General features: G+C 38.5%; 1 protein-coding gene across 2 annotated transcripts; it reads right to left on the bottom strand.

The window, feature by feature from the left end:
• Nucleotides 1-6,570: 6,570 nt before the first annotated feature.
• LOC136872905 (transmembrane protein 170A) lies at nt 6,571-22,856 on the bottom strand. 2 transcript variants are annotated; one of them, XM_067146671.2, is made up of 4 exons: nt 22,741-22,856; nt 22,281-22,479; nt 22,090-22,195; nt 6,571-10,668 (listed from the first exon to the last, which is right to left on the bottom strand). In XM_067146671.2, exons 2-4 carry the CDS (start codon nt 22,354-22,356, stop codon nt 10,473-10,475), a joined length of 378 nt encoding a protein of 125 aa, XP_067002772.1. In that variant the 5' UTR covers nt 22,357-22,479; nt 22,741-22,856; the 3' UTR covers nt 6,571-10,472. The 2 variants fall into 2 exon arrangements, with proteins under 2 accessions (XP_067002772.1, XP_067002771.1); XM_067146670.2 differs by having other exon boundaries at nt 22,621-22,840.
• Between the last annotated feature and the right edge of the window lie 19 nt (nt 22,857-22,875).

The raw sequence follows: 22,875 nt of genomic DNA, 5'->3' as shown, positions 1-22,875 counted from the left end.
AAAATTTGCTTCTGATCTAGGTGTAGTTAATTTCTTGCAAGTAATAGATGTTTGGATATATTTTGTCCCCGACACAATATTGTATAAGCTGTAACTGATTTTTCTCCTTTTTATTTCCTTTTCTATTCGTTTGTTCATTCCTATTCTGGTTATCATTTCCAGATTTACTTCACTGCCTGAGATCCACTTTGATTTGCCTAATTCAATTTAAAGAGAGCATCATATTATGACACGAAGGTCACACCCTTAACTTTTGTTCTTATATGTATTTTGATGTTATAATCGTTCTTACAACATATATTGCAGATTCTCTAAGAGACCTTCAGAAATAGGATGTCATTGAAGTAGTCTCATGCGTATGAGACACTGGATCACTGAGAGAACCAACGTTATGGTTATTAAAGATAAGGAAAATAGGGGAAACATTCTCAGTTCAACGGTTATATTTGAGCAAAATGCAGACCAAGCTACAGAAAGTGATTTAGAACAGAAGTTGCATTATAAAATATGCAGGTGAAGTATGAAATATCAAACTAGGAGGTCATTGGATTACTTTTTGAGCAAGAGGAGTGACTTCAAAATTTACAGTTAACTTCTTTAGAAATTTTGGTGTCAACAGTTGAAAATTACAACTAGTTCTTTTCATAAATTGTACACATTCTATAATCCTTATTCATGTTACTGTTTGCACATGTTGACTGGTAACCCTTGGCTAAGGACATTTACCCGTTTTTGAATTCTCTCTCCATCCCTGCTTATATATGAACTCCCTTATAACCAATACAAATGTTGTACTGAATATCATTACTTCTTTTAAAAGTAGCAGACTGCGTTACTTAAGGAGATGATGATTTATTTTTTGAACCATCATTTGAAAGACAAAATATTTACTTTTCTTAAAAATGTTTTTGACACAGATATGTCTTGCGACGATGGGAGAGGAAAGGGCTAGGAGTGGGAAGGAAGCGGCCGTGGCCTTCATTAAGGTACAGCCCTAGCATTTGCTTGGTGTGAAAATGGGAAACCACGGAAAACCATCTTCAGGGCTGCCGATAGTGGGGTTCGAACCCACTATCTACCGAATACTCTTCATGAATTAACATTTCATTACAGTCCATCATGAAATTGATAGAACTATTAAAATGGAGCCTATCAAATGTGTCTCACTATTGACAGCGATTTCATTATAAAAAATAACCTATATTTAAGGGTGGAACCCACCTTTATTTCCAAAAGTATACCTCTTAAAAAATAACCTGCAGAAGATGGCTGCTGTTTCACATAACACATGCATTTACAATAGCTACATTGGTCATTACAAGGTAAGTACATACATACCAAGCTCAGTGATCAGCCACCTTGCACTAGGAACGTGCTGTATGTTATACTACAAATGGTGTACAGACTGGACACTGAATCATCACATAAAATATACTTAGGCAATCACAGAAATGGTAAGATCATCAGGAGATTTTGCCCCTTAAACTTCTATCATCTGATGAGCAAAACAACAAGAATTATTTAATAAATTAATTTGGATTTGCTGCACACCAGAACAAACAGTTACATATGGCTATACAAGGAAATTCTATTACATTCAGTTAAAATGATGAAAATGCATAGACCGTGGGGTAGCAACCAGCAGTCAAACGTCACACCATGTAATCTCAAACAATTTTTTAGAAACAAAGTACGTAATAATGTACAGGAAACTGATGGAAAGCAGTGACTACTGTGTAAGCGTGGGTGGATAAAGTACACATAACAGAAAGACATGGCTCAAACCTTTTCAGCAGCAGCCTTCATCACTGAAGGATAGAATCTTTCTTATCCTCCACTAGTGAAAGCTACAGCTAAAGCGGACTCTATCCACATGTGCTTACAAGATTATTTGTCATATTTGAAGCCATTTCTTTTTGGTTTAGACTAATTCACATAATGAAGATGTTTCGTCTTTCTAAATTTTATTTTATTCATAAATTAGTTCCAACAGACTGAAGAAGCTAACAAATAAACTCACACAAGTCACTGATATCCACCCGTTTCCAACACATTTATATTTTTCGTTCCTGTTAGCCTTCTTATCCGAACAAAGCATGTAATAAGAAAAATATGAGGACATAAAAAGTCTGCAGTTTCTTTTTAAATATTATCTGTAACAATGTTTTCCTGAACAAATCTTATGAAGATTATTAACCACAAATTAATTTCCATTACATGTTCTTCACTTCAGCTTGAATATTATAGTAGTTCATTAATTATGAAATTTCCCTGTGAATTTATCAGGATTTATATTTTGAGAACTATTAATAAAATATCCAACAATACATTCCTTTCCTTAGATTTTCACTCACAAAGTAATCAGCAAACAATGACCATTTAGTATGCATGCATTCACTATCATCCTTATAGATTACAGAGCAAGAAATCATATGAAAACCTTTTAGGAAGAAAAGATAAATCATAAAAAAAAAAACAGGATACAGTGAAACCTCTCATTTACGGACATTGAAGGGCCATAACAATTTGTCAGCATCTGAGAGGTTCAATTTATTAGGAGAGAGGTTGTCCAATCTAACATGCATTATGTACACCTTCAGTTTTTAAATTAAATCGATTGCGTTAATTCTAAATATACAGTCTTTCCATTGGAAATTTGCACTTATTTATGTCTTTCCTACACAGAATTTACCTGCAAACACATGAACACTACATACTTGATAACTTCAACTTCATTGTGGACTGCCCAAATGTTACGTTTAAATGCCATAACACTGGAGACAAAATAACAGACAAGTGAAGAAGAAAAAGAAAGTTACAGTATATGTTGAACTGATTGCAGTAACTGGACTTAGAACCCATCAGTCAAAAAAACATTTTGTAACTTCATTTATTCACCTGCTTAAAGCTAACAAAGAATCCTGGAGGGCTAGCAGGTACAGTGCCACTATGGAACCCTTACCGTCTTCTTGTCGATAAGAGTATAATGCACATTTTAAAAATTCTTGATGAAATACCAACTAATACACTCTTTTCCTCACATTTTCACACACACATTAAGCAATCAGCAAATAATGACCGTTTAGTTTAGCATGTGTTCATGTACCACCTCACATTAGAAGGCCTTGTCCTGATTAAGTAGCAATGCAGGTCTCACCATTCACCAGAACAGCTTCTCACAGACCTGTTTGGAAAAGTCAGGGAACTAACATCCAGTGGCTTCAATAACAACACCTGGCGAGAAATGGTCAAAGGTCACCTCCCAGCGGCGTTGTAAATATCAAACCACCAGGCTCGTCCTACCTGGACTAAACTCACTAGATCTGCCTCCTCCCTAGACAAATGGGCTGGATAGATTCTCCTCGATCATCATCTCTGTGAGGGTCTTCAGTCTGTCGAAACTATATATCGTGATATCTTTTTCAGATATAAGCTGTTAACTCTTTTCTTTTTTGGGTATTTTCTAATTGTATTTATCCTGAATTAGTTTTGGCAGACTGACGAACCTCACTGATATAGATTAACTAAGTCAAAACTAGAAAGAAATGGCTTCCACTCTCTAACAAATCATACAACATCAGTCGCATCGTAGAGCAATGTCCATGCATTTGTTTCCCGAGTCCCTACAAGTCGTTTATGAAGCCACTTCCGCAGCAAGAAACATTAGACATCCACCTGTAAGCTACATACGATTTTGTTATCTTGTATGGCTTTTATATGGTATATTATTTTATGTAATATCTAACATATGTAACATGCTAAAAATTTGTTCTTTTTATTCCTCAAAACTAATTCTTCCACTTTTGTCACACGCAGTAGAGTGTAAGGTCTCGAAATCCTTATAGTGAAGAGATAAAGTGAGCTTTAGACTCGCAAAAGCTGACCATGTCAATAATGAGACTTGATGTTAACATTTTTTCAATATTACTTCAGTTGGAATATAATAATCTGAATAATCTGTCCGTAGGGAGAGGTTTCACTGTAAGTGAACGTAATTGATTTTCCTTGTTTTTCTCCTTTAAGAGGTACTTTTTTAATAATATCCCTTAAATTGAGGTCAAACAATGAGATCTCGACTGTTCCCTTCCACATAACAGTAAGGCCTGTATATAAACAAAACAATCTCATCACATTGAAAATTATATACTTCGCATAAAAATCTACTAAACAACAGGGGAAGACGTCTTCCATAATTATGATACAGATAAATTTCATTTCAGTTAATAAAGGGCAAAAGAAGCAAAGAAACAAAATGCTCACAGTCATCAATAACCTATACAATTCACTGGCCGTATTCACAAAAATATATGATACACAATTGAATATAGTACTGTACAATCATCGATGATACGTATTTACAATTCCTCGTTATACAATATTTTATATATATATATATACATGGCAAATATGTGCACACCAGTAAACAGTCTGGAGCTAGAATAAGTACAGTTAGACAATGGCTGGTCAGACAAATCTCCCAGTTGAAAACTACTGAGCTCTTTGTACACAGACTCAATATTTTATGGCACTTACAATAATATCTCAGTAAAAGGAATGTTTTTTTTTTTCTCTCTCAAAAATCTTTCCCTCATTTAAATTTGTCGATGATAGTGATGATAATTTACACTTAATGGACCTTGATGAGCACTATAACGGATAGTGATCATGATGTTATTCTCCAAAAGAAGACAACGATAAGTTTCAATTAGAGCAACATTTGTATTTACCTTCCTTCCACCTAACATGAACTTGAATATACTGTATATGAAGTTAAAAAATCATACGACAATGTCTGACTTGTTACAACTGTACAGTAATGAGAAATTCTAGCTAAATTAATACAAAATTTACTGGACCACATGGACTTCAGTGAGACTAGGGTGAACGATCAATTAACACATCCTAAATTTAATGGTTCTGTTCAAGAAAGGATTACTTTGGAGCATTCAGGACATCCAAAGGAAACATGGGAAATGTTTCATGAGAATTTTTGTACAGCAATCATTCCAGCAAAGAGCAGCATTCAATCCAATAAAATACAGCTATGACACACAAGACACCATGAGGAAATTCAGACAGTATTTGACTGAGCTGATGATGAAAACAATGACCAGCTGTACTCCAAGTACATGTGCCATGTGGATCAAATTTAAGTTGCTTAATCAAGGGGGTTTTGTAAAAGGATGTGGCACAACAGATGCCATTCACACCACCAGACTACTCACACAGAGGCATCGAGAGAAGAACAAGCAAGTTCACATTGCCTTCTTAGACCTATAAAAGGCTGATGATTGATTGATGTTTGTTGTTTAAAGGGGCCTAACATCGAGGTCATCGGCCCCTAATGGTACGAAATGAGATGGCAACTTAAAAGTCCAAAGTCCTCCACTGACCAGAATTCAAAGCGTGAGGATGAATATAAATTTAAAACGATCAGTGGATCCAACCCACAGTGCATCATATGCACAGAAGCTCGCACAAAACAATAGTATTACGGACCAAGGGACTGCTTCTATAGCTCGGTGCTGAATCGATTATGCTTCTTGTCAAAACGGGTCCAAAATCCAGGTCATCGGCCCCTCATAATGGTATTTATCGCTAGAAAAGTAGAACCATGGTATTTGTCATGTTGCAGTACTAATCAAGAGTAGCGTAGATTCACGGTATTCCACACACATTATGGTACTCACAGGTAATGAAATTCGCACATGTATTATAGACCTACTGTGTTTCGCACATTGCGGCGACATTGACAGGCAACGCAAAGCTATGATGTTCATCACCTAAGGTACTAACCACAGGGACTCGTACCATCCCAGGGTGTTCCTCATATAGTGGGTACTAATCATGGGCAAGCCAGAACCATGGGTTTCTTCATCCCATGGTGTAGCTCATATAGTGCTACTAATCACAGGTACTGTAAAAGCCATCGTGCCCTCGTTTGCTACTAATCACAAACCTATTTGTTACCCAACATAGTGGTACTACGCGCAAGTAAAAGCGACCCATGGTGTTCCCCGCGTTGTGGTACTAATTCACAATTAAAATTAAAGAAGGTTCAACCTATTCAATACAAAGTGTGTTGTACAAGGTGTTCACAACATGTTATTTATTATTACTAGTACCGGTTTCGACGCTTAATGGTGTCATCATCAGCTAGAAATCACAAAGTGGGCAGGATACATAACATAAAATTGTATACATGATACATGCATTGCAAAGTACAAATGATTGACTGTTTTTACATTAACAGCTAGATGAATAATGAGTAAAATATGATGGCATAATATAACGCATAGAGGCGTTATAATCTAATGAGGCAGATAGGTATTGTACAATAAAATTGGTCTGATGAATACCACCTACCTGCCTCATTAGACTATAACGCCTCTATGTGTTATATTATGCCATCATATTTTACTCATTATTCATCTAGCTCTTAATGTAAAAACAGTCAATCATTTGTACTTTGCAATGCATGTATCATGTATACAATTTTATGTTATGTACCCAGCCCACTTTGTGATTTCTAGCTGATGATGACGCCATTAAGCGTCGAAACCGGTACTAGTAATAATAAATAACATGTTGTGAACACCTTGTACAACACACTTTGTATTGAATAGGTTGAACCTTCTTTAATTCTAATTGTGAATCTCAGTTCAATACGGGAAAATGAAGTTCTTAACTTATAATGGTGGTACTAATCACAAGTAGTTTCATGGTTCTAACTTGATCATCCCTTGGTCGCCTCTCACGGCAGGCAGGGGATACCGTGGGTGTACTTTTTGTCTGCATCCCCCACCCACAGGGGTAGACAGAGAGAAAAAGAAAAAGAAGGGGCCTATCACTTCAAAAAGTGAACGGACGAAGGAAGGCAAGGGCCACGAAGGGCGTGAAAATGAAAAGACTCGAATGCTTTAATACCATCGGGGTCAGAAAAGAACAAGAGTTGACCAAGGGAGGTGGAACAGGATAGATGAAAGTAAGGAGCCTGGCACAAGTAAGTGGAAGCAATGCCAGGACTCAGCTAAAGGCCCAGCGGTCGCCAACCCATGCTCCCAAGTTCAGAGCCCCTGGGGCCCCTTTTAGTCGTCTCTTACGACAGGCAGGGGATACCGTGGGTGTATTCTTCATCTGCGTCCCCTGCCCACAGCGGGGTACCTATAAAAGGCGTATGACTAGGTTTTGCATGCGCTCTAATACCACAATGTGTCAGAAACATACATTCACAGGACAAAGATCCTTAACCACAACTTCAGCAGTGTGGTATGATGTCCTGCTGGACTCTCGCCACCTTTTCCGATCCATGTTAGCGTCCACCACGGTTCTCCTCTCTTCCTGCCCCCTCCATTTCATTCTCTGTATGGACATGATGACAGGAGACATTCAAATGCTGAACCCATGGACACATTCTGTAAGCCGACAATATTTTCCTGGCTAGTGAAGAACGGTAGAACCATGAGAAACACATCAAGGAAGAGGAAGTCAGGTTGGCTGAAAATGGACTCACATTAACGGGTAAGAAAATGGGGAACATGGGCATGGTCTCTAGACAGGTGGAGCCATAGAGGTCAATGAACACAATTTAAACAAAGTTAACTGATTGAAATACCTTAACTGCTCACCTCTGCAGGTGGTGACATTTCCTAACATTCATGTGTATGTCAATGCAGCCTAGCTGAAATGGAGGCAAGTCCTGTGTGATCACCCAATGCCTATTCACCTAAAGGCCTAGATCTACAGGAATGTCACAATCCCAGCAGCCCTTTAGCCTGGGTGAAATATGAAAACATCCTGCACGTCATGGTGATCAATATGCTCTGATGGGTACTTGATCTCACAAGCCTGGATGACGTTAAAAAAAAAAGATATACAAGGGAATCATGGGAATGGCACCCATACAGGAGAAAGATGCATAAGCCTCTCTGTGTCGGCATGGCCATTTTATGAGCAGTAATGAGCAGTCTATAGCCAAAATAGCCTTATACTCTCAACGAAAGGAAACTGTCCCCATGAAAGGCCCACGAAACAGTGGCTTGGCTGGACTGGCTAAGAGACGACACAGTATCAATTAACGTATCCCGTAACAATGCCTCTGATCGGCAAAAATGGAGAACAGCATGTAGGAAAGCACACCTTGTAGCGTGGGAAAAACGCTAAGAAGAAGAGAGAAACATATGATTGTTTTTCATCATGATCACTAATCTACTACAGTACAGTTAAGGATTCCTACTCTATGACCTCTCTGGACAGTGATGAAAGGTCTAGTAATATGTAGAAGCAAGAGAAACATTGATATGACACTTTCAAATTATAAATCTTGGGAGCAATTATAAAAATGGGACGTGGCTTGGTAATATTATCACAGCATAATATTTCCATATACTACCGAGGCAAGTTCACTATTTACATTTTATCCCAGATTTGGTCACATTAATTAGAACTTCCTTTTATATTTTTATAAAACCTATTTGTACCATTAAAAACACTTCATTGCTTACTAAAGCACAAAGAATTGAAAAAAATTCTAAATCATACAATCACAATAATAACAATAGAGGTTCAAGGAAAGGAATAATAACTTAGCAGTAACATGATCATACTACGTTTATAGCTGCCATAATACCACAATGACCTGAATGTAAGACCGATTCTTACGTTAAAACGCACCTATAAAAACTATAGTCTTACACACACAGCCTAATATTTTAAAAAAGACTCATTTTCGTGAAGGTCTATTTGTATCATTCCCTGACTGTACTCAGTTGTGCAATGGGGGTCACCAAGCATATCACAGCTGAACTTAAGGTCGTGAATAAACCTAAATATTTTGAGTTTTGATGATTCTTTTCTCTTGTGTGGATTGTGTCTATTATTGTTTGGCTTCATAACACTGCATTAGTGTATTCCGTTGCTGTCACTATTCCAGTCGTGGTGGATTGTGAGGAAAGAAGACAGTCTTTATCACTTCAGTACTTTAAATTGTCGATTTTATACGAGGCAAAACATACTAATAATGTACAGAATGCGAAAAAGTCCATTGTTTCTGAGAGTAACGCATGATGTACATCTCACATCATTTAACACGGATGATACTTTGTCATGTCACGCTTGTGGGGATGATGTGAGGAGAAAATAAATAGAAGGGGCGAAAAGAAATCCAGCACAAGTAGTGTCTTATTTAACCTTGTAGGTAACCACCAAGCAAGAGACTGTGAATCTTTCATTTTAAATTATCAGCACCACATAAAGAACACAAATATATATCAAATTATCATTGTAGTAAAGCTATTAAGCACCTCGTTCCTCCTTAAGACTATTCAACATCAGTCAATTACAGAAAAATTATTGTCTGTAAACAGTCATAAGAATTAACCAACACAATAAAGTAAGATACACTGGTGGTAGAAATTGCCGATTTAAACAACAGGATACGAAGACAAAAATAAAATAAAATAGATGGCTATAATCAACTAATTCCACCAGACTATAGAGTTATGGACTTACTAAGAAATAGTTGTTCCCAACAAATTGTAAAGGACCTCTCCACTGCCTGCCTAGCTGTCTTGATACATATATGGAGATAGAGAATATAGGTCAGTTATATTACAACCCCGTTTAGTAGAGCGCAAGGCTGTCTGACATCATTGCAGAATTTAGAATTCAGTTGTTGCTTGAATGTGAAATGTGTGATGTGTGGCTGTGTAATTCTGAAATATAACTGTCATAGAAAACACATACTGAGAAAAATGTAGCAACCTTGTTGATTTTGCACCTTCAAAACATGTCTAGGGACATAGTTTCTTGTGAAAATGAGGGTAGGTTAGCTGGGAGATGAAGTAACTATACATTAACATGTCCAGGACTATAATCAGTTCTATCGGAATGATAATGAAATCTGCTGGCTGAAATTTCAGATCCATTTCCAAGTACCAGGAACTTGCAAACCAAAGAAACATCAGATAATTGCTATGAGATTGTACATCAAAAATAATTAATTGATCAATTCAATACAAAACTTATCTTCGTTATTTTATAGCACAAGTAACTTTCTGTTATTATTCCTTGTCCTAGATTGGAAAGAAAAAAAATTTGGGTTGTAGAACAACAGTGCAGAAAGAATAAACAAAATATATACAACACATAATCAACCATAGAGACTAAAAGTACCAATGTATAAAAAAAATGCAAGCTAGCTATCTAGGGAAAAAACAACTCTCTAGATTGCCATTTCTACTCAACAAGTAAAACGAAGTGGTATGAAAATAAATTTGTAGCCAGATGAAAGAGCTCAGTAGAATTCTGTATGAAAGTGGGATCACAACACAGAGAAAATGATAAACCTCAATGGCACAGGGTCTCCATGCAGACAGAATCACTTTGTCCATCACTTTGAATGAGAGCGAGAAAGAAGTAAGGAAGAGAGAGAGACGATGTGACAGTGCTTCTGTTTCTGCTGCTGCTGTTTGTTATAAAGTAGCAAGTATTCGTGTGAAACCAATACATGCAGACAACACAGTCTGGCCAACCCCCCACAGAAGTGCGTACAGTGGTGCCATCTGATAATTGGAAGCCCGGTACACAAAGGCCACGGCTGCACTGCTCACTACACCCGATGTCAGTGGAGCCAAGACGCCCATCACCAGGATAAATATAGGGAAAAATCTGCAAAATTAGAAAACATAAAAATTAAAATTGACCTCTATATCTATTATACATTTGAATTTAATTTTAGAAAAGTAAAGTGTATATACAGTATACAATTACAGATAAAAAGTTCAATGCTGCTGATGGTGCTCAAACATTCCAAAAAGTACACAAACTAAATCTTTGCCAAAATACAAAGGCGAAAGGACCTAAAACCAGTAGCAGGCACAAACAAAAATTGGTTATGAATTCAGAGCACAGCTCAGAAATCTCAGATTTTCCATGTATTTTATAACTGTAATATAAAAATCTCATGTTTGAGTTTGTTCTGTATTGACTTCCGGTATATTTTTGAAATGTACAATTTTTTTTAACATCTTCAACTCAAATTACATCATGCCACATGGAGTGAATCACATTTATTTTCCTTCTAAATTTACTCTTCCCCATTACATTAATTTTTCTCTGCACTTTGTCTTTTTTCTCTTTATATGTAAATTTTCACTGGAGCAATCGATTATTTTTCTGATGTAACAGAGTGAGTGGGTTTTCCCCCACTCTGATTTTTTTTGTTATGTTTTTGATGACAAGAACTTCAAGAATAACTTTTCATAAATGGACCATTTGTCTGAATCAACTGAGGGCCTACTTGGTTGCAATCTCTCCCAGTTTCTTTAACATCATTCACAGTGTATTCACAACAGTGGTCTTCACAACAGAACGCAGCATGAACTTCAGTCCTACACATTAGTTCTAAAACATTTATAGAAGCCGTAATTTTTTTCGTGTTCTTCATTCACTTTAATTTTTTCCTTTCCAGCATAAGCGTCTTTATGTTACAAAGATATTTTTACTGTACTACAAAAAAACAGTGTGAAACTGAATTAAGAAATCACTATGTTTCACAGTTTTATTCCACTTATACACCATTAACTGCTTGCCAGCACAAAACTGAGAATGAAGCATGCATGTTGCACAAGGGTTGGATGGTATACTATTTACAGGCCAGCAGAATCAGCACCCTTTCATAATCGTCTCTAGCACAAAAAGACAAAATACTCTGCCAATAATAGGATGTAATCTTCCAGGGTCCTTGAAAAAGGCAGCCTGCTGACTCCTCGTCACCTCGAAGAATAAGGAAGATGGTACTCAGAAATTTTAAAACTATGGCGTAGATTGGTCAGGTCCACATACTCAGTAAGGATGTGCACTTTGATCAGATGGCAGCCGCAAGTACATACCACGGGGTCATCTCCATTCAATAAACAGGAGTACGGTCTGAAGACAACACAATACCAACGTTTCTCTCTGGGAAACCCGAAGGGAAGCCTTCCATGCCTTTGTTGTTTCTTTAATCATTCTCAGCTTATTGGAAAGAGGGGTGGTCTGCCCCTCTCCCCCCCCCCCCCCCCAGTACTCAGCTGAGAACGTGACTACTGCCTTGGTAGCCACTACTCACGTGGCTTGGAAGCTACACAAATGTAATTCTGGTGCTTACTTTCCACAATCTGGCCAGCAGATTTGCACCAAAGGGTGTTGCAGGAGGCACATATCGACAGACTGCAATCAGCTCATGGAGTCAGTGCAAACAAGGTAATGCTGACGTTCACTGGACAGCTTCCAAGATGGCATAAAGAGCACTCTTCCTACTACTCTTAAGTCGTCCCATAGAGCACACTTGATTCTGGATACCGGCTTACAATGGACCTGAAAAACCTCTGATGAATGGAGGCATCTAAGCTGCCTTTTGGGCCAGTATGCAGTTCCAGGATAATGTCAGGTCAAAGTACTGTCCAAAGAGACACCTTACTACAGTCTGTCTCACCATGTTTGACAGTCGAAGTATGAACATCTTCACAAAAATTAACAATGCTCAATTTACATAGTTTAGAAGAAATGTAACAAGCCTATTACCAACATAATTTAAGTATTCCTTATTCTTCCCACGTGTATATACAAACAAATATGTTACATCTTCCAGACATAGGGAGGCAAGTCACTTGATGGAAGAATTTGCGGGAAACGACGATCCATTTCCCGAACATGTTCCTTGAGCCCAGTAGCTCAATGATTGCTGATACAAAACAGGTGTCCAGTTTGCTTGTTCCAAGTTTTTTGTGAATAAAACTAATACACAACGTTTATCACAAATACTGTTTAGTTAGTTAGAAGTGCAAACATCCGTGCAGTGTGTGTATGTGTGTGTGACAGAGTGTGTACTATCTGTGCACTTTTTAGCGATAGCTTTACACCCTAGTGCTGAATCGGTCAACCTCGGCAATCTGCGAGATTCGTACTGGCAACTTTTGAAATACAAACTATGAATTGCTTATGCATCACTGTGCGACATCTGGCATACACTTTACGTACTAGTACTGTTGTTATTCACACAGCAAAGCTAAACTATAGAATTCACTCTAGGAATAAGATTCGCATCGAGACATGTTATATAATGGTGTGTGTGACACAGTTGTTGGCTTAAGATAACAAAGGTTTAGAATATTCATATCGATCGATCATATTATCGATTCAATTCAGATTTCATTTCCATTCAGTTGGCAGTACTAACGGAATCGGAAGTGATCCCTCCTTGCTCCTCAAACCCGTACACAAATCTATCGCTAAAAAGTGCGCAGATAGTACACACGCGCACGTGTGAAAGTGTCGTCATTATTTTGTGCTACGGATAAAAGTCATGTTATATCGGGTCCTCATAGTACAAGTCAGTGATTTAATTTTCAACAGTTAGCAGAAAGCTATTATTTAAAAAAATGAAAATACAATATACTGAAATATGTTCATGTAGGCTAATTAATTTCAAACCCTCTACGATCAATACTGTCTCTGTTTTTAAAACTTCAAACTTATGTCCTGAAATGCAGCTACTTTTGACAAACTCTTTATTCCTGGCACAAAAGAATTGTAAACCATGTGTGAACCAGCCCAGTCTGCGATTAAATCTGTGGAAGCTGGATGGCATTGCGGAGGAACTCCTTGAACAGTCTGTTATCAAAGGAACAGAACAATTAAACTGAGAGTCTTATTGCTGCCCATTAATGCATGATCATTTTTTTGTTTTGATTTGTTGTTTATTATGTTTCTGTTAAACAGGCGGCTGTCATTTCGATGAGTTTGTATATCTAATCAGGGCACTGTGGCTGGTGTGATTATTTGTATATGCTTCGAATATCCTGGGTAGAAAAGACCAATGAGGAAGTCCTCAACTTGTTAAATAAGAAAAAAAAGAGCTAACATTCATCAAGGAATGAAAGCTCAGGTACATAAGAGGTGAAAGATATGAACTTCTCTAAATCGAAGGAAAAATTGAACAAAAACGATCTGTGGGGAGACGGAGAAATTCCTGGCTTAAAGACATGTGCCCTTGGTATGGACGAACTTCCATAGAAACCTTTCAAGCCGCTGTTTCAAGAGTTATCATAATCAATTGGATCGCCAATCTTCATACGGAGACAAATGAAAAGAAAATGAAACGTTAGGTTGTCCTTACTTTCAGTCTGTCTATACAAACCTCACAGCAAAAATCAAACTCCTCTGTGATAAAAAAAAATTGTAATATTGAGGATTATTGCTCAGGTGAAACAGTCTAATGTACAAAATAGAAATGTTTTGGAACAGGCAGTATTTCAGAATACACGTGCTAGCGATTGCTTTCTTCGGTTCTCAAACAGGGTAAGACAGACTGTAGGTGCTCTTATAAGACAAAGATTCAAAAAGTATTTCAAACATTGTGTAAATGACATCCAAGTGTATTCCACCAAGCTACATTGCCCTTGGATAAGCAGCATACAACTGGAAATTCCAGTTATGAAAAATGCACAGAGAGATTGGTTGAAGTGGAATATCTGTCATAGATTTGCAGCATATGATAACAGCACTTGCTTATGTCTAAGGTGTACAGAAGGTACACCAGACTCAGCAAGCTGGCTGGATATGGGACTCGCACAAAAAGCGCCCATGTTCTCATGACAGGGAATGGTCTGGCAATTATGTCACAACACATTTTACATCAGCCAATAGCTAGTCGCTACTTCAGCAATGGAGTAAATGTCTGGGGTGGGCTGGTGGGTTCCTGGACATCACAATGAACACATCTCTCCTCTGAAATGAATTACTCATAAGATTGCATCATTTCTACTTCCTTACGATGTTATAAACTTGTGTGGCACGGCATATATTTTTACCAAATAATGTGGCCGTTGATTGAAGTTGGCCACCACTGGGTTAGACCACCAGTCAGGGGTGAAGCAAAGGGCATCTGGGAGCATGAACCTCCCAGGTTAGAGCTGTAAAGCAGTCCACAGGCCTCTAGACCAAATACAGTAGAGATAATACGCGACACTTACGGATTTCGCCTTGCTAAAATGGGAGACAATTTCGATGGTGGCGCTCCTAGTGACTTGACCTGAACAAATCGCGTTAAATTCAAATATCAATGGAAATGGATAAATAAATTACGTCTAGAAAGAAAGTGTTATTGAGATATTAACTTCGAAGTTGCTAAAGCAATTCTGGATAAATGAATGAAGAATTATTTAAAAGGTTATTATTCAAAGACTGAAATTAGACATATAAACAAGAAGTGAAATGGACTGCTATGAAATGGCTTGATCTTTCATTTATGCATTACATTTTTAGCTTTAGCATTCCTGCCTGAACTCTTACGGTTGGATTTGTCTTTTTTCTCATTTAAAAACATTGTATCATCACATTAAGACACTTGTCAATAAAAATATCGGCACATTCCTTACACATATGATGCAATGAATTAACATTTAATAATAATAATAATAATAATAATAATAATAATAATAATAATAATGTTTTTTGTTTTACGTCCCACTAAATACTCTTTTACGGTTTTTGGAGACGCCGAGGTGCCGGAACTTAGTCCCGCAGGAGTTCTTTTACGTGCCAATAAATCTACCGACACGAGGCTGACGTATCTGAGCACCTTCAAATACCACCGGACTGAGCCAGGATCGAACCTGCCAAGTTGGGGTCAGAAGGCCAGAGCCTTAACCGTCTGAGCCACTCAGCCTGGCGAATTAACATTTAATAGCTGGACAATTTTCCTCCTAACATGAAGCCTACTAACAGAAAGATAATCTATAAAATCCCGGCTTTAATCTGAGAAGAGGGATAAAGAAATAAAAGTATGAAAATGATGTCGATAGTGACGCTTTAAGGAATATTTACGTACAATTAGAGCAAAAATGTAACATACCCTTGGCTGTATTGTCGAGGATTTCTAAAGTCGCTGGCCTGGAAATGATCTGAACAGATCTTATAATTCTTATATAAGCGTAACGTCCCTTCTTTCTTGTACACCTTATCCAAATCGCTTCTGTGACATTTTAAAACCCACAGATCACACGTACAACAACACATCGGTATTGAAGGTTAACTGCTGCACTATAGAATAAAATTTTATGCCAGTTAAAATATGGTTCGAGCAGGTCAGAAGATTATGAAGTACTATAAAAATCTCTGTCACTGGAAGAATATATATGCAAACACAATATTACTTACATGTTCTTGTCACGAGGTAACCTGAAGAACGACCGCGCATTTTTCTCTACTTCGTAATTACTGCAGCCAAACACAGCACATACCTTTCCCCTCATGTTGAGAGGAGATATCAAGGAATGACACACCCTACTATTTATTTATGTCAACTCACTGAAAACGCATAAATAACACCAAAAACTTCACACAAAAATACACGTGCTCTTATGAGAGAATCAGTACTGTTCAGGTCTATCCGCTAGAGTGAGGTCCAGTAGCTGTCCCTCGATATCTCGCTCAGTGTCGTGTATTTTCTCTACTGTATTTGTCTAGACCAATACTTTCTACCATGCACACCAACATTAGTGCCTTGGCTTGCACGGAATGACTGCTTTTTGTTTACTTCTCGAGGAGGTCGACAAGGCTGCCAACCTCTCTTTTTAGGAACTAATATGAGGAGGCATAAGCCCCCAGGAGAAGAGGAAAGAATGGAAGTTAAAGTATTGGTAATACAAGACCACTGGTCTGGATAGGTTAGGGTAGGGCCTGGATGAGACTAGTGATAAGGAAACAAGCAAAGGGGGCACCAGGTTAGAGCCGCAAAGCAGCGCTAAGCCTCTAGTTTCCTGTGTACTGTACATGCACTTTTTCTTGAGCCCGGAGCTCCCTAGTGCTGAATCAATCAATCAATCAATCAATCAACCAATACTGATCTGCATTTAGGGCAGTCGCCCAGGTGGCAGATTCCCTATCTGTTGCTTTCCTAGCCTTTTCCTAAATGATTTCAAAGAAATTGGAAATTTATTGAACATCTCCCTTGGTAAGTTATTCCAATCCCTAACTCCCTTTCCTATAAATGAATATCTGCCCCAGTTTGTCCTCTTGAATTCCAACTTCATCTTCATATTGTGATCTTTCCTACTTTTATAAACGCCATTCAAAATTATTCGTCTACTAATGTCATTCCATGCCATCTCTCCGCTGACAGCTCGGAACATACCCAGAAATCTGTTCTATTGGTGGAAAAATATCTAATTCCCTCCATGGGAACTTAGAATTTCCACATACCACTTAGTCGAGCAGCTCTTCTTCTTTCTCTCAATTCTTCCCAACCCAAGCATTGCAACATTTTTGTAACGCTACTCTTTTGTCGGAAATCACTCAGAACAAATAGAGCTGCTTTTCTTTGGATCCTGGTGAGGGTCCCATACACTGGAACCATACTCTAGTTGGGGTCTTACCAGAGACTTATATGCCCTCTCCTTTACATCCTTACTACAACCCCTAAACACCCTCATAACCATGTGCAGAGATCGGTGCCCTTTATTTACAATCCCATTTATGTGATTACCCCAATGAAGATCTTTCCTTATATTAACGCCTAGATACTTAGATCCCCAAAAGGAACTTTCACCCCATCAACGCAGTAATTAAAACTGAGAGTACTTTTCCTATTTGTGAAACTCACAACCTGACTTTTAACCCCGTTTATCAACATACCATTGCTTGCTGTCCATCTCACAACATTTTCGAGGTCACGTTGCAGTAGCTCACAATCTTGTAACTTAATTATCACTCTATAGAGAATAACATCATCCGCAAAAAGCCTTACCTCCGATTTCACTACTTTACTCATATGATTTATATATATAAGAAAACATAAAGGTCCGATAACACTGCCCTGAGGAACTCCCCTCTCAACTATTACAGCAGGGCCTCTCAGGGTGCATGCGCGTGGTGCATGCACTGTGCACGGTGCAAAAGACGACTTGGCTTGGTTGACCAGAGTGCAGACCCCCCCACTCCTCGATTTGGAGCAATAGCGCTTACTCTCTCTTTCCTCACGCCTGTCTCGCTCGCTCCGCCTGTCTCCCTCTGCCCCACTTGCGCCGTAGCGCGCCAAATCCGGGCTGAGTTTAGCCGAGTAGAGCCGAGCTTAGCCGAGTAGCCCAGAGACGAAGCGTTGATCCGAGTCACGCCGAGCAACACCGATGCACAGTGCACTGAGCTCTTGCGCCTCGCTCTGCACGCGTGAGATTTTGGGCGTTTGAGAGGCCCTGTATTACAGGGTCAGACAAAACTTCACCTACTCTAACTCTCTGAGATCTATTTTCTAGAAATATAGCAACCCATTCAGTCACTCTTTTGTCTAGTCCAATTGCACTCATTTTTGCCAGTAGTCTCCCATGATCCACCCTATCAAATGCTTTAGACAGGTCAATCGCGATACAGTCCATTTAACCTCCAGAATCCAAGATATCTGCTATATCTTGCTGGAATCCTACAAGTTGAGCTTCAGTGGAATAACCTTTCCTAAAACCGAATTGCCTTCTATCGAATCAGTTATTAATTTCACAAACATGTCTAATATAATCAGAAAGAATGCCTTCCCAAAGCTTACATACAATGCATGTCAAAGTTACTGGCCTGTAATTTTCAGCTTTATGTCTATCACCCTTTCCTTTATACACAGGGGCTACTATAGCAACTCTCCATTCATCTGGTATAGTTCCTCCGACCAAACAATAATCAAATAAGTACTTCAGATATGGTACTATATCCCAACCCATTGTCTTTAGTATATCCCCAGAAATCTGATCAATTCCAGCCGCTTTTCTAGTTTTCAACTTTTGTATCTTATTGTAAATGTCATTGTATCATATGTAAATTTTATTACTTCTCTGGCCTTAGTTTCCTCCTCTATCTCGACATCATCCTTGTAACCAACAATCTTTACATACTGCTGACTGAATACTTCTGCCTTTTGAAGATCCTCACATACACACTCCCCTTGTTCATTAATTATTCCTTGGAATGTCCTTCTTGGAACCTATTTCTGCCTTAAAATACCTATACATCCCTTCCATTTTTCACTAAAATTTGTATGACTGCCAATTATGCTTGCCATCATGTTATCCTTAGCTGCCTTCTTTGCTAGATTCAATTTTCTAGTGAGTTCCTTCAATTTCTCCTTACTTCCACAGCCATTTCTAACCCTATTTCTTTCCAGTCTGCACCTCCTTCTTAGTCTCTTTATTTCTCTATTATAATAAGGTGGGTCTTTACCATTCCTTACCACCCTTAAAGGTACAAACCTGTTTTTGCATTCCTCAACAATTTCTTTAAACCCATCCCAGAGTCTGTTTACATTTTTATTTACCGTTTTCCACCGATCATAGTTACTTTTTAGAAACTGCCTCATGCCTGCTTTATCAGCCAAACAGTCCTACTTTTAAGACCTTCCTTTCAATCACATTTATTTTGAACTACGACAAAAACAGCTTCATGATCACTGATACCATCTATTACTTCAGTTTCCCTATACAGCTCATCTGGTTTTATCACCACGACATCCAGGATATTTTTCCCTCTGGTTGGTTCCATCACTTTCTGAATCAGCTGCCCTTCCCATATTAACTTATTTGCCATTTGTTGGTCATGCTTCCAGTCGTTCGCATTTCCTTCCCAATTGACATCTGGCAAATTCAGATCTCCCGCTACAATCACATATCTTTCCATGTCGTTTCCCACATAGCCGACTATCCTACCGGTAGACCTCGGTTATCTTCGACATCCATATCAGCAACCTTTGAAACACAAACTATGAATCGCTTATTCATCGCTGTGCGACATTTGGCGTACACTTTGCAAACTAGTACTGTTGTTGTTTACACAGCAAAGCCAAACTATATAATTCATGCTAGTAACAAGATTCGCATTGAGAAATGTTATATAATGTTAAATAATGTATGTGTGACACAATTGTTGACGTAAGATAATAAATGTTTAGAAAATTCATATCGATCGATCATATTATCGATTCATTTCAGATTTCATTTCCATCCAGTTGGCAGTATAACCGGAACTGGCAGCACTCCTTCCATGCTCCTCACCCCATAAAAATCGGGCTCAAGAAAAAGTGCGCGTATAGTAAACACCAGTGGACTGGACTGGTTACGGTAGGGCCCGGACAAAACCATTGCTCTAGATTGGTTAGGGTACGGGTAGACAAAACCATTGGTCTGGTTAGGTTAGGGTAGGGCCTGGACAAGACCAGTGATATGGGGGCAAGCAAAGAGGGTCTAGGGGCGTAAGCCTCCAGGTTAGATGCAACCTTAGGTCTCTAGTTTCAGTGTGCAAACACCGTTCATCTGCACTGGTTAGGGTAGGGTTAGAGTGATACCGGTACATTCTATGCGGGCTAACAGTGGAAAGTTGAATTAGAACAGCAATACATTTTTTCATCATTGAGATTTGCATGGGGCGATTACAGCACATTCTATAGGGTATAGTGGTGGAAAGATGAATTATAAGCCTAACTTTTTTTTTTCAAAACACACATTGTACCAGAGTGATAACGGAACAATCTATCTGGCCTAGGGTAATAGCAGAGCATTCTATGTTCGATTCAACACGTCCCCACCAATATCAGTCGACTGTTGATTCCTTGATATAGATGTTGATTCCCATAGGGAACCTGAAATTATTGTCCCGAATGCCAATAACAGACCATTTATATTGGTATTATAAATTTACTCATTTGGGACAAAAATTTCAGGTTCCCTACGGGAATTAACATCTATATCATCTGATGGCCAAGCAGGCATCAATTTTTGGTAATGAGACAAAGTCTCTCATAGTGCATTGGCACTGCCGGTGGCTCTAGGTAGCCTACGCAGTGACCTCCACGGCATGCACTAGCCATGCATCTTGGTGGGTGTGCTAGGTACCAACTGATGAGCCCAAACTAGCACACGAGGGTGAAACGTTGGCAAACAGGAATGAGTTAGCTGGAAAATTTATAATGTCCAATAACGGACCATTTATATTGATATTATTGTTGATTCCTTATCGCTGCTACGGTGCAGTACCCTCCACTAAATTAAGGTAAGTAAAATTATTCCTATCCTGTATTCCACATTGTTCCCTTTACATGTTCTATTTACTTTTGCTTTTATTCTGCCGAGGTGTGGTAATAGAATCTAATTATTATGATTGACGGGAATGACGTCGCATCCGACATTACACTGGCCAATAGGAGTGCAAGTAGCTACTTCAGCAATGGACAATGGCGAGTGCTGCTCTCTATTAGGTTATAAAAGTAAATGCACTTCCAGGGGTGGGATGGTGGGTTCCAGAACATTGTAGTGAACACATCTCTCCTCTAAAAGGAATTCTAAGTAAGATTTGCATAAATTCTACTTCCTCTAATAATGCTACCAATGGTCTAGATTTTTTATTGTGGATGTACCAGACACATGCCATGGAACTTTCAAACTTTGTGGATTAGCTACTTTCACAGAATGCGACAGCCCTCTGGCCACACATCTAGGCCTACAGTATAATTTTTTTTTTACAACGTGCTTTACGCCGCACCGACACAGACAGGGCTTATGGCGACGATGGGATAGGAAAAGCCTAGGAGTGGGAAGGAAGTGGCCGTGGTCTTAACTAAGGTCAGCATTTGCCTGGTGTGGAAATGGGAAACCAGGAAAACCATCTTCAGGGCTGCCGCCAGTGGGGTTCGAACCCACTATCTCCCGGATGCAAACTCACAGCTGCGCGCCCCTAACCGCACAGCCAACTCGCCCGGTAAAGTATATCAGAGACTAAAGCAATCTGCTCTAGCTAATAGGAATATACAAAATGGTTGCATTTCCCAGATTGAAATAATTCGTTTTCATTTTTTTATAATATATAAATAAAATTACTGTTAGGGGTGGACTGGTCGGTCCCTTGTGAGCATAAAAGAAGAATCTGACATCTCTGCTACTTAAGGTATCGTTTTACATTATTTTTCCATGATTTTCTCCTTCCTGATCATGCACCCCCTTCAGTAGACTGTAACCTATAACCAAAATTATGATAAACATGACAGTCAACAGTATAACTATTTTCCAATATTGCACTTACTTGCCGTACACATGTTTCCTAAGAGTTGCAAAGGCGACAGCAGCAGCAATAACATGCACGAATATTGAGGAAAACAAAGCCCACAAAAATATCTGGTACCACATTTCTGTAACAATAAACAGAAATATCCGTTTTCCAATAAAAGTTTACAAAGTCACATTACTATTTCCTAAACTACCACTATTATATACCTCCGAAGGTCTTCAAAGGATCAGAAGTTGCCAAAACTTTTACATCAGTTTCCAACTCGCCTGAGTCATGAGACATTCTGGAAGGGTGCAATTCCAATCCTGAAATATGTAGGCCTACTTCAAGTTTAGTTCAGTTAAGTATCGTATACACTTCTTTCTAATAGTTCCATTGTGATAACTCTTGAAGAGCAATACATTTCTGTAAAAACAGTAAGAAATGTAAAACCTAAAGACATTTAAAAAGTAACTCCTAAAGAGTACAAGAAGCTCAAGAGTATTTAGGTAACGAATCCAGCTCATTTAGTATAAAATCATTTCTTTGCCACAATCTATATTTTACCATAAATAAGAGACAATTCGAGTTTGACCTCTTGATCACAGAATGTCACTGATAATTAAACATATGTTTAGATACAAATGAACCGACTTTGGCAGCACATATGCATGTCGTCGCATTTACCTTCCTAAGGTAAACATTATCCAATATTTGCTAAGCACGAAGCTCAGTTATAATCATAAAACTACAGAAAACATTATTTTAACTACAGTATTTGCTACATTACTTCCACCATTTTCTTAGAAACAATAGAGTAGT

The sequence above is a fragment of the Anabrus simplex genome, chromosome 1, assembly GCF_040414725.1.
Source record: "Anabrus simplex isolate iqAnaSimp1 chromosome 1, ASM4041472v1, whole genome shotgun sequence".
NCBI lineage: Eukaryota > Metazoa > Arthropoda > Insecta > Orthoptera > Tettigoniidae > Anabrus > Anabrus simplex.
Note: the sequence above shows the minus strand (reverse complement) of the source record. Positions and strands in the feature narration are given on the sequence as shown.

What these genes read in the sequence shown, in the direction of transcription:
- LOC136872905 (XM_067146671.2), bottom strand. Translation starts at nt 22,356, where the DNA reads ATGTCTCATGACTCAGGCGAGTTGGAAACTGATGTAAAAGTTTTGGCA. An exon ending in TCCTTTGAAGACCTTCGGAG is followed by an intron (nt 22,196 to 22,280) that starts GTATATAATAGT and finishes TTATTGTTACAG; the next exon opens with AAATGTGGTACCAGATATTT. An exon ending in AGGAAACATGTGTACGGCAA is followed by an intron (nt 10,669 to 22,089) that starts GTAAGTGCAATA and finishes CTAATTTTGCAG; the next exon opens with ATTTTTCCCTATATTTATCC.